This window comes from Calonectris borealis, chromosome 1, assembly GCF_964195595.1.
Source record: "Calonectris borealis chromosome 1, bCalBor7.hap1.2, whole genome shotgun sequence".
In the NCBI taxonomy this organism is placed as follows: domain Eukaryota; kingdom Metazoa; phylum Chordata; class Aves; order Procellariiformes; family Procellariidae; genus Calonectris; species Calonectris borealis.
The window spans coordinates 148,247,276-148,259,281 of record NC_134312.1 but is presented as its reverse complement, the minus strand read 5'-3'; the positions used below and the strand labels follow the sequence as shown (position 1 = coordinate 148,259,281).

The following is a 12,006-nucleotide window of genomic DNA, read 5'->3' as shown; positions in this document are numbered from 1 at the left end:
ATGAATCTTTACAGATGCGGTTTTCTCCATTATGCATGGTTTTCTCCATTGTTTACCACTTCTAAAAATGAAAACCTTTTTTATATCGTTGGATAAAACTGTCACTGTGATTTATACAAAAGCAGGAAAGGAAGAGGTGGCTGGATCTAGGCACTCCTTTCCACAGGTTGGGAATTTGCATTGTTTATGTTGGCAGCTTAGTTTTTTTGTTCCGTGTTTTCATGTTCAGGTTGTTCTACGAACCTGTTACCACTCCCTGTGGTCACACCTTTTGCCTCAAATGCCTTGAGCGTTGCCTTGACCATAATCCGCATTGCCCACTCTGCAAAGAAAAGCTGTCAGAAGTAAGTATGTCCTTGCCCTAATTAACAAAAAAATACAAAGCTGTGTTCTTCTGAAAGCACGTATGTGGGGATTTTCTGTGCTCTACTCGCAGACCAGAACAACGCAGTAGTACCCGCAGCATCAAGCTGTGCACAGACCTCATTTGCTCCAGAGTATATTTTGTCATTCCTTGGAAGACACGCGTGGTTTGCTGGTGCTGAAAGGAATTGAGGATTCCAGTGTCACGTCAGGCTCATGCCTGGGGAGTCCCAACCATAGCCCTGTTCCTACCACCTCTCCAGTCTGTAGCTGTATCTGCGGTGAACGAGGAATGGTCGCTCCTCGGCCAAAACTTCTGCTCCAGCAGACATAATGTGTCTCGTATGTGGAGTGCTTCTCGTGGAGCAGTAACCTGGCAGCTCTAGGTGAAAATAATACATGTATCTTCCACAAAAGCGAGGAGGGACTGCCTTTTCTTGGTGGTAGTACAACTTCTGCCAAAAAAAGGGCACGGAATTATAGTTAAATGGGTACTGGAGTGAACCTCGTATCCTAAAGTGGAAGTTTTGATACCTGAAGGCTGGAAAGGAGGAGGAATCAGTACAATCCTGAACTAACATGCTGTTTGGCCTTAGGAGAGGGGATGGGTTGGGAGGAAGAGATGTTACCTGACTTCTCGTTGTCAGACTTAGGAGTTGACTCTTCCTTGCAGTTTCTGGCAAGCAGAACTTACAAGAAGACCGTCCTTACAGAAGAACTGATAGTCCGTTACTTGCCAGAGGAATTATCTGAAAGGAAGAAAGTTTATGAGGAAGAAATGAAGGAATTGTCAAAGTAGGCTTTCATTTCACTACTGACAGCTGTTACATAAATGTATTTTTAATCTAAATTACTTGAAGAAGCTTCATTTGCTTATGAAAATGCACAAAATGAATGAATTTGTAAATGAACCTGCCAGATGCTTTGTATTTTTCGACATGTTTGTTGCAGATAAACAGAAACAATATACTTGAATGGCAGAGAGGCACAACAATATTCTTAAAATAAAGATAATTGCTTTTTCCTCTGAAACAGTATAATAGCTTTAAAAGTTATAATGGGGGTTTTCTGGGAGTAGAAGTCCAATTATAAATGGGTTATAGTTCAGGTCGGGAGAAGTTCAAGAGTTCAGTGTTGTCAGTGACTTGTGGATTTTACGCTACAACTCAGCTAAAAAGAAAAATAAAACATGCAATTAAGCCTGAAAAAATAATATAAGGATTAGTGGGCTCCTTCAAAATTAAAGGGCTTTACTGAGCTTGGGAATCCTCTACCACCTTGCTTTGAACGTGGTTAGTTCTTAGGTACTATATTACTATAAAAAGTTATCACCAGAATCTTCCTACTTGTATTTAAGTATTGATATACACACATTTGAGAAATTGGTTATTATTTCCTGACTTTTCTTCTATGAAAGTAGATTAGAGGGATTGTTTCTTTAATGTACTAACAGAAAGAGTCCTCAAATATGTTTGTCATGAAAAAATTACAAACTTCGACCAGATACACATTTACAAAGAATGAGTCTAAAGAAACCACTGGACTCAGTGTCGTATTAAGGGTTTATGCTGAATATAGCAGTACCCAGAAAAAAGCTGATTTTTTTTTTTTTAACAATTATCTTACAGTTTGAATAAAGATGTTCCCATCTTCGTATGTACCATGGCCTTCCCTACCATCCCTTGCCCACTCCATGTCTTTGAACCTCGTTACCGTCTAATGATAAGAAGATGCATGGAAACTGGTACCAAGCAGTTTGGCATGTGCTTAGCTGACGAATTAAAAGGGTAAGGAGATGAGCTGAGAATGTCCTGTTGTTGCAGAGGCTGTTGTGACGCTAATGGAGTACTACAGCACAGTATACTTGTCTCCCCCAAACCACTGCGGTTCCTTCCAGTCCTGTATGAACCAATACAGAAGTGGCTGGCTTTTTAGTTTCATATATTAAACATTCCTTTTGACACAAAGATGTAATTTTTATTGCTCCCCTGTTGGACGGATAGCAAGAATACAACTCATCCTGCTACTACAGGCTACAAAAATAGCACTTGTCTGTGTGGTTGGAAAGCTTTCTAGCCTGTTTGTTCTAGTGAAAGCTGTCGGGATGAGGTTGCTCCTCTGCCTGCTCAGTTTTAAAAAACAAAAATAATACTAAAAAAAAAAATCCAAACCTTGCGTAGTTTTCCTGCATAGGTGGTATCATTTGAATGAGACAAAGTATACCCTTGGCTGAGAAGCCTGTTCTGCTACTGAACGTTGAATTTTGATGTTTGTCTTTACTGCTGTGTTGCAATGTCTAAACTATCTGCAGTGAGTGGGTTACATTGTCTTTCTATAGGATCTTACCTTTAATTCATTTTTGTGAATTCTGACATTGGTGTGTTTCCAGCTCCCTGTGTGGAGACTGAATACTAATCATTAGATGAAAACCTTCAGGTTTTTAAGTCCTTTATAGATAATAATTTTTTGGGTGAAGGGGATAAGAAGGTGCTTATGGGAAAAAATGAGGTGGTCTTAAGGAAGGTCTGCCTTACGAGATGTAATAGATAGTTGCTGACTTCAGAAGATGCATTGGAGTGATGCAGACTGTAGAATGGATGACCAGTGTGGGAATATTTAAGAACACATTAGACAGGCATCCTCAGGAGCAGCATTTTTGTAGGTGATCATCACTGGAGCTGAGAGGAGGGCACTCATACCGGGACTTGGCAACCTTTCCTTGTCCAGTTCAGGGTGGTTTTTTTTTCTCCCAGACTGGAACACAGGAGATGCTACAGCTTCCAGTCGGCTCTGGTTGTGCTTCGTGCCATTTGGCATGCTGTCGGTGCTGCACTCCGTGGAGTTCGGGCTCCATCAGCAGCCGATACCTCACAGTCCTACCAGGCCTGTTACCAATTTTCTGGAAGCAAATACTTGTGAGAGTGAGGATGAAATGGCCCTCGGTGATAACTCCCTACATCTGTGAAGGCTTGTGGAAGAGCCAAACTTATTTGTAGTCAGGTCTAATACAGAGGGCCAAAGGGTTACAATCCCCAAACCACAAGAATTGATTTATTAAATAGTGTCATAAAGGGTGTTTTAAAATGCAACCAGTATGGTTAGATTTTATGGCCTGTCTGTTTTGAGTTACTGAAATAATTAAACTTTTTAAGCATGGTAACATCTACTTAAATCAAACACTGATGTGCAGGAAGCCTTCATCTATAGACACCTGGCAGGCTGTTGTAGCTTCTTACACAAGTAAAGAAGTTCTTTTGTTTATTCAAAATTGTGAAATCAACTGGGAATAGAAAAAGTGGGGAAACTTGTTTTGCCTCATCTACTAAGGCATGGATATGGAAGGCTGAGATTCATACCTCCCTTGAAAAACACAGTGACAAGACATGTTCAATTCATCACCTTGCTCTGTTTTATTTCTCCACTTTAAATTAAAACTGGCAGAAGAATTGTTTATAAACTTCTAATGTGTCAGTACATTTTATACCCTTCTCTAGGTGCTTTCTTGTCTCTCTTTGATTAAAGTCGCTTTCTATCCAAAAGTAACTTCCCAAAGAATGACGAAAAAAAACCCATCACTTATACATTAATTTCTAAACTTGGTATGAATGTCACTAAAATCCTTAATTTAAAAAATTGTTATGTAGCTGTTTAGGTAGTGTTTAGTCTAATATTGCTACAATAAACTCGGTTGTAATCCCATTGTAGAGCACCAGGGTTTAGCTGTGTGCAGCTGAGCTCTTCTTGCTCTTTCTCAGTTTGCTTTCTACAATGGCCAGGAGAGAACGGTTGTTCACCTTTTTTTTCCCCTCCCAAAACCATGATTTCTGGTAGAGTAGAAACAGGGCTTATTTCCCCACAGTGTCGCTGTTTCTTCATCACGCTGATGTAAGAAATGGCCAAGCCCTGGTAAAACAAGCGTTTCCCTGATGAAACATTTATCAGACCCTGCAGGGATTTGATACCTTGAGATGAGACCAGATACAGTGCATTCTCCTGGTTAGCAGTAGGCCGAGGTACAGAGCTGCAAATGCTGGCAGATGAGCACGTCATGGTGAAGAGTCGTTGTGCAGTCAGCCTCCCTAGTGAACTCGCTGCTGCACGACTGTAGAGTAGGTAAGCCCGATAATGTTCAGTAAAAATTTATTGCATGCTTGTTTCCAGGATGTGATTAAACCCTGTACCTACTTTAAATATAACAGATACAAATGTGCTTTTGTAAAGGTGTTTGTTTTTTTTTTTTAACTTAAAGGATACAAGTGCAAGAAAAATCTTGCTATATAGAAACCTTTTCCTTCTAAAGCCTGTAATCAGCTTGCTTACACCTCAGAGCAGGGCGATAGCCCTCCCAGCCCTGCATTTGTTCCTCAGTTTCTGGACTTCCTTATGGTATCTTTACCCATCTTGTTTTCTTTGCAAATCAGGTGTATTTGCCATCAGCAGCTGCAGGCTCCCAACATGAAACATGCTCCATTTAGTTTCCTGTCCCTTTCCACCCCCTCCAAATATTTACACTCCGAAAATGCTGCTGCCCTGGACCTCTGAGGGAAGGCAGAAAGGGTGGGGGTTGTGTGGCTTATGTGAATAAGCAGAAATGTATTGTCACCAAAGCAGGATCCTCTTTCAAATAAAAAGTAGTGAATTAGGCCCAGTATTTGTCCTGATGTGTATAAACACTTGTTGATGACTTCCACTTTTATGCCCTTCTGTCATTTCAGATTTGCAGATCATGGCTGTATATTAGAGATCAGGGACGTAAAGTTTTTTCCTGATGGGCGCTCAGTTGTTGATACAGTTGGTGTCCGTCGTTTTAGGGTCTTAAGCCATGGCCAGCGAGATGGATATAACACAGCAAACATCGAGTATCTTGAAGATAAAAAGGTGATCTATGGTGCAAAGTTATTCATACCCATGTATTGCTGGATTCACTTAAATAGCCTTTCCTTGTTGCATTTCAAGCTAGCTATGCCTTATTTTTAAACCAATATAATTTTAAATACTAAAGCTCTATTTTGAAAACCATAGAACAAACTTTGTCTCTTCCTTCCCTTTCTTCCTTTCTGCCCTTATAATTATCTCTGCTTGAAGTGTTGCACTCCCTTCGTGGATCTCAAAGTAGCTTCTGAGACTCAGGTGCTGAGGTCTGTCATGATGTATAAGTGAGGTCAATTTTAAAACTGGTACGGACTTGAAAACCTTCTAAGAACACATGCCCCTGTTGTTAGAGAACCGACTATTCTCTTCTTACACTGAACAGACAGTTGGCAGACTTCCTATGACCTCCAAGCTCTGGTTTACAGAACAGGTCCTCAGAGAAATGTGGGTGTCCGCTCTTAAAATGAGATCTTAGTGACATGTAGTTAACCATGCCTGTACAAGCATCCATCAGAGCTGGCTGAGAGCAGAGAAATGCAGAGAGGGGAGCAGTTTTTAAAAACAAGTCCTCTTATAAAACCTGTGTCAAGTGAGGTGCTTGTGATGGGTATTGGCCAAAGGGTGGATTTTTGGTCATGCTTAATGATGACTTCCTGGATCAGCGCTAGAGCATGTCTATAAAACCCTGATCCCTCTTAACACTGAGTTTGGTAGTAATCTCATGCCAGTTGATGAAGTCCACTCCAGTCATACAGCTCTTCAGCACGCTCTCATAGTTGAAGTGCAAGCCTGTAAAGTCTTAGTAGGGCTTTTCTAACCTGTGCAGGGTGATGCAGTTGTTCACCAGGACAGGAAGGGCAGATCACATGGAGGTGCCTCCCCCTGCGAAAGGTCGGAGTAGGTAGTCTGCTCAGAGTGAGGGCTCTGCGGTGTTTAAATCCCCAGTGAGGGCGGTGGAACACAGGTGTCCAGGCATTGTTTGTAGATGGTGCTAGAGACCCACCTCTTCATAATTAGGGTGAGATTTACCTTGTCTCACTTGAGAGGCTGATGTCTGTGTTCAGCACCCTATGTTCATGTTATATCTGATGGTGAGAAATCTCAGTCCAAAGCTGTCTAATTTATCTGCTCTGTCTTAGATACCTACCTTAAGCTGAGATTAATTGCCCTCTAGAGCTGTTTCTCCTTGACTGTGAAGGGCATCCAGAGCAGCTAGCTCAGATATGCATCTGAGTAGCACAGGTGAATCACACCATTGGCATTACAGATTACAGGAAAAAAAAAAACAAAACACCCCAAACCAAAAAAAAAAACCCCAAACAAAAAAACAAATCACCAATTTGTAGTGGGTTTTGCTTATGCTTTTTTCTTTTCCCTAATGGCCTGTGCAACTAAAGCACTCTTTGCCTCAGCGAGGGTCTTTTTATATGGCCGTTCCTGGTATTGGGAAAGCATCCGCTTTCCCTGCTTCCTGCCTGCTCAGGTGTCTGCCCTCCTCCTCCTCTTCCTCTTCCTTCTCCTCCTTGGCTGTCCTACCATGGCCTTAACACTTCTATAAAATACTGCTGATCTCTAAATGCCGTAGACCCCCCGTCTCTGTGCTCGGTGGCAGTAACGTTTCTTTTGTTTTGCCAGACAATATAAGAACGTTCAGAGGTCCTTCTGTGACAGGGAGTCTAGCTGGTGGGTTTGAGATGATTAATATGGTGTCCCAGGATTAGAGGGCAGATTCTTCTGTTGTGCCTTAGGAATGGCTATTAACAAGGCAGTAACTGCTCCAAGAAATGTCATTTCAGAACACCTAGGGGAGGGTAAAAAGACTCCAGCATCACAGGTTTGAAATCTGAGACTTGGGTACAGTTTGCTTAGATAAGGACATTCGAACAGCTGTAGTCACTGCCTTATTTTGCTTCGCTTGCTTCTGGGGAAGCATATGGACTCCACGGTATCAAACCTGTTTTGTTCCATCTCCCTTCTTTTAACAATAAGGTTGAAGGACCGGAATATGAAGAACTTGTCCGCCTTCATGACTCAGTTTATGATCAAGCCGTTGCCTGGTTTACTTCTCTTAAAGACAATATGAAAGTGCAAATTCTCAATCATTTTGGGTCCATGCCAGGAAAAGAGCCAGAGCCACAGGTAATAAAACCTTCCTACTTAGGCATCCTTATTCTACATGTAATTTTTACACAAGACTATTTTCTGACTGTTTTTTGCTGTGTTTTTGTGCATTCTAAGCTCTTCTTATTTACCCAATTTTGGCCTATTGGCGTGAAACATGGAAAACATTAATCAATGGAAAACAATATATCAATATAAACTGATCCTGAAGACATCAGTCTTAATGGCGCATACAGACAAGGAGAGCACCTGAAATTAAGTGTTTAGTTGCTGCTTGAACTGTTTGTTTTATGGTGTCATTCTTAGCAAATAGAAGTAGAAGGTGGGAAGGAAGGTGGTGTTCTTTGTGGGGCAGTGCTGGTGAATACATGATTGCATGTCTTTCCATCCTTTTGCAGAGCAACCCCAGTGGTCCTGCCTGGTACTGGTGGCTCTTGGCAGTGTTGCCTCTGGAAAACAGAGCTCAGCTGGCTATATTGGCTATGACCTCCCTTAAAGATCGTCTTATCGCCATCAGACGCGTACTGATATTTGTGACTCGCAAAAGACCCAGATAACGTGGACTTCATTTGTGAGTGGGCACTGAAAACATCTCACGACAGTTTGTTCTGGGGGAGGGCAAAGGGGGAGGGCTTGTTTTTTGTTTTTTTAAAGATTCCTTCAAAAAGGAACAGCCCTTTCTGACTGTCCAGCATTCATCGATTGCATCGGTTTGTTATCCTGGGTATTCACCAAACCTTGCACTCTCTCCTGTTGTCCTGGTGAAATCTGAGCCTCTACAAAGCTGTGCTACAGTTAGAGCATAGCTGATAGATGTGGATAATTGCTTCAAAGTACTACGATAGAGTTGATGTTTCTAGCCTGCAAGAGAGTTAAGTACTAGAATAGCACCATTGGCCTGCATGTGATTTGGATTTCCACTTGGTAGGAAAAGGAAACTGGACAGTGGATTGAAGAGGTGTTTCCTAGACTTTCTTGAAGGTAGTGAACAGAAGAGGAGTTATGCTGCCTGGCAGAAGTATGCATGAAGACTATAAACAACAGTACGCTCTGTTAGTGAATTGGTAGGCAGTCTGTCATACACCCACATCTCTCTTTTCAGAAAATAGCGGTCTGTGAGGAAAAAAAAAATTAAGCCCTTTGTGGTCAAGGCATCTGAGGATGTTTATCTGAAAGAATAATAGCTACTGAGTAAGTACCCTATTTAGTAGCCTTAGGTAATCCCTCGTGTTGTGATTTATGCGTTGGAGCGGATTGAGTATGTACAAAATGTTTGGAAAGGTGTACTTTGGTTTATTTGAAAAGAAAAATCAAAGTAATCCTAGCTGGTCTTATCGCTAAATTCAAATCAAACTGGCTCCCTAAAGTATGATAAACTCTGCTGTGAAATAATGATTTCACCCCAAGTACGAGGAACGCATGCTGCAGTTTGCTCTGAATGCCTGTTCTGCACCTGGGACCGGCGAGGATGAAACGCGGGGAGGTTTCCATCTCCCTCTTGCCTGCACTGTCATGCCAACCTCCCGTTACGTTGGAGTGATCTCTACTGAACATGTTTCAAACCGAAAGTATTGTAGTTTAGTACCAGTTGCTGTATGTGATGGAAATCAGTCCACAATAACACCGTGAAAGGAGGCACAAACTGAACCTATAAAGGCAAGTCTCAATGCAAGCTTAAGTCAGGTGTTAACCTTCATTTGTCTTTTTGATTATTTTTTTATGTATTGTTTTGTTAATATCTAACTTTGATAGCTATTAAATTGATCGCTTGTCAGTCAAATGATCAACATTTGCTCAACTGCCAATGAAAAAACTAACAGTGTTACCAATTCAATTGGCATAGTTTCCTATAAGTAGAACTGATACTACCAACACGAAAAAAGTTGACTTGAATCTCTATGTGCTGCAAGCATAGCAAGACCAATGTAAAGACTTGTTCATGTGCGGAAGTCTGGTAAGAAGAAATGGCTGTTTACCTAAATGGTCAAAGTGCCTGGTTTCTTTTTTAGTTCTTTTGTCCTTATTTGTCAATGAAGATGTATTTAAACTTTTTTTTTTTTCCAATTTGCACATGAGTTCTGGAAGAAGACTGCATTAAAATGCAGTGATTAAGATATATTACCTGCTCTCTTTGGGTATTGTAGTCATAACCTGTGTGGTCTGGGAAACAAAAATAGAGTTTTTTTCCTTTCAGCAAATGGCTACCACAAATGGTTTCTGTAACATACCCTGAATGTACTGTAACTGCCTCTACCTTGAACACGCCTTTTCTATTTAAATTGTTTGTAAGTATATTCTCTGAATTGTGAAGTGCATAACTTACAACCAATGATGTCATAACCTCTACAGTAGCCTTCTGCAAGTTCTGCTACCATCACCAAAATACTCAAAATTCAAGTTGAATGCATTTCCTCCAGGATTTGAAGGTGATGAAGACGAAGTCACTTGAAGTATAAAGGAATTCTTCTACATATGGGGGAGGAAATGTCAGAAGCCAATAGGTCTTCAGCCCACTGTCAGCTGAGCTACCGCAGGGTGGTTTCGCAAACTAATTCTCAGACCAGAAGATGGACTGTATTTGATCTCGCAATCCTTTCTGTTCAGCTTCCTGTTCTTCCCAGCCCTTTCCATGCTGTGTATTTCTTCTAGACTCACTCATCTTGCTCCTTCGTGTGTCTGGCCTAGTTTTGAGTATTGCTAGCTTAGCTGCAAGGGGACGCGGATGGTATTTGTATATTGCTGGTCCCTGATCTTACATGTGCTTAATTTTACATATAGGAGTGCGTTTAAGGAAAAAAAAAAAAATCAAGGTGCTAGTTAGTGTCTTCTTGGCTTTGCCTCAGTAACTAATGTGAATATTCTTCTTTGCAAAAGTGATTTTTCAAGATATCTACTTTTGAGGTACTTCTGAGAGGAAACCCTACGGAACAAGAGAGGTTGTTTACTGCTGTTCTGTAATGTGTAAAGACACATTTTACATAGAAAGTGACATTACTGTGTTCATGAAGGCCTGCATAATTAATGGAATGATAGTTATCGAAGAGAAAGCTGAACTGTAGAGGGATTTTTTTTTAGTCAAGGTTAAAGCGGTTTGTGAATATTTCAGTGGCTGATGTTTTGGATAAATGATAACAACATAGGAATTGTCTGTGTATGGATGCAAATAATCATCTTAGCAGCCCAAAGCTGACATTTCTTCCAAAACATTGAATGCTGATCAAATAGCAAAGCTTTAATAAATAAAAAAGAAATAAAAAATCACCACTGCCCTGTGGTACTTGCTTTCTAAGGGAAAGTACCAATTTCATTGTTACCAAATTATCTCTGCCATATAATCTCTACAGCATCCAGTAGTACCTCATGGGAAAAGCTAGCTATCTCATTTCTCTCTAGAGGAAATGTCCACGTAACGGCTGATCTACGCTTCGGTGTAACTTGTCGCCAAGGTACACGTAGAAGCATTGGAGCTGAGCTCCTGGAAGAGATAGACAGGATTCGTTGCCTTTCTAGCTCATTACACTTTTCTTGCTTGCTGTCCAAGCAAGGATGCTGGGATATATGATGAGTCTTTTCACTGTGGTGAATGTGGCCCTTCTTTATACATCGTAAAGAGGCCAAAAAAAAAAAAAAAATCCCTCTACCTCTACACCTGTTGTTCACCTGTAAAGCTTCAAGCTACAAAATGATATATATATTTTAACCTTTTTTTGTCTTTCAGAAGCATACTAATTGTTTGCCACTGAGGCCTTTTATCTACTGTATTTTAATATGTTCATTTGATAGTCATCGAGATCTCTTTGTACTTCTAACCTGTAGATCTTGTCATGTTTCTTACTACTCCTTTTTCCTCGTTCTCCAGTCCACTTTTAAATTGATAAATAGAAAGCTGTACACTCTCTATTCCTATTACATTTTACACTAGTGGAACTGGTATTTTGGTAGCGCCTTAATTTTGCAGTTGTGAAATGATTGTATCAACTCTTATCTGGGGCTTCTGACCAGATTTAAACGAGTATGTTTAATGTAGATAAACTTGAAACCATTTTTTACTGTTTTAAAGCTAGTTATGAAATGGAGTGTGTACATATGTATAAATATAAATTATTAATCTGCACCTTTTTGTATCTAGTAAATACAGGAGAAGTTCATGTTCTAACCACATTTGGCACTTCTTGTTGCATAAGCAAAGCCAAAACTTTTTTTAAAAATTGCAACGTTCATTTCATGTATATTTGCAATATTCATGGGAAATGTATTTAATTTATGTGATATTTGGAATAAAACAGACTGAATTTATAAGAGTGTGAGTTTATGGGAAAGCTTTATCGCTCTGTGAGGGCTAAGAGCTAGAGCCGTGGTAAATACGGTCTGAACAGTAACAAGCTGCTGATGTGCTGCTGTCAGAAGGGGGATGATAGTTTGATTTCCCCGACAGGAGCCCAAGGGATGAGAATGGGCCCCGTGAGGTTTCAGGAAGCAAATGGCGTCCCAGAAGCAGTGGTTAGATGTTGCATGGCAAAGATTTTAGCCTCGGTGAGGGAGAAGTGGGGGAGGCTGCAGAGCACGCAGCGCGGTGGGGTTTGCTGGGGACCCGGGGCAGCCTGAGGAGCTGCATGTGCATGGGAGGGGCGGATTTTAAGGGGAGCAAGA

At 40.8% G+C, this 12,006-nt stretch overlaps 1 protein-coding gene across 2 annotated transcripts in view; it reads left to right on the top strand.

Moving 5' to 3' along the window:
* LONRF2 (LON peptidase N-terminal domain and ring finger 2) overlaps positions 1 to 11,647 on the top strand; it is a 35,648-nt gene extending 24,001 nt beyond the window's left edge. The window contains exons 7-12 of one of the 2 annotated variants that reach the window (XM_075135808.1): positions 230 to 344; positions 1,037 to 1,158; positions 1,992 to 2,150; positions 5,175 to 5,241; positions 7,225 to 7,374; positions 7,755 to 11,647. In XM_075135808.1, the coding sequence (XP_074991909.1) occupies positions 230 to 344; positions 1,037 to 1,158; positions 1,992 to 2,150; positions 5,175 to 5,241; positions 7,225 to 7,374; positions 7,755 to 7,913 (772 nt within the window). In that variant the 3' untranslated portion in view covers positions 7,914 to 11,647. Of the gene's footprint in view, positions 1 to 229; positions 345 to 1,036; positions 1,159 to 1,991; positions 2,151 to 5,078; positions 5,242 to 7,224; positions 7,375 to 7,754 lie in introns of both variants that reach the window. The other variant, XM_075135798.1, reaches the window with a different exon arrangement.
* The last annotated feature ends 359 nt before the right edge of the window (positions 11,648 to 12,006 follow it).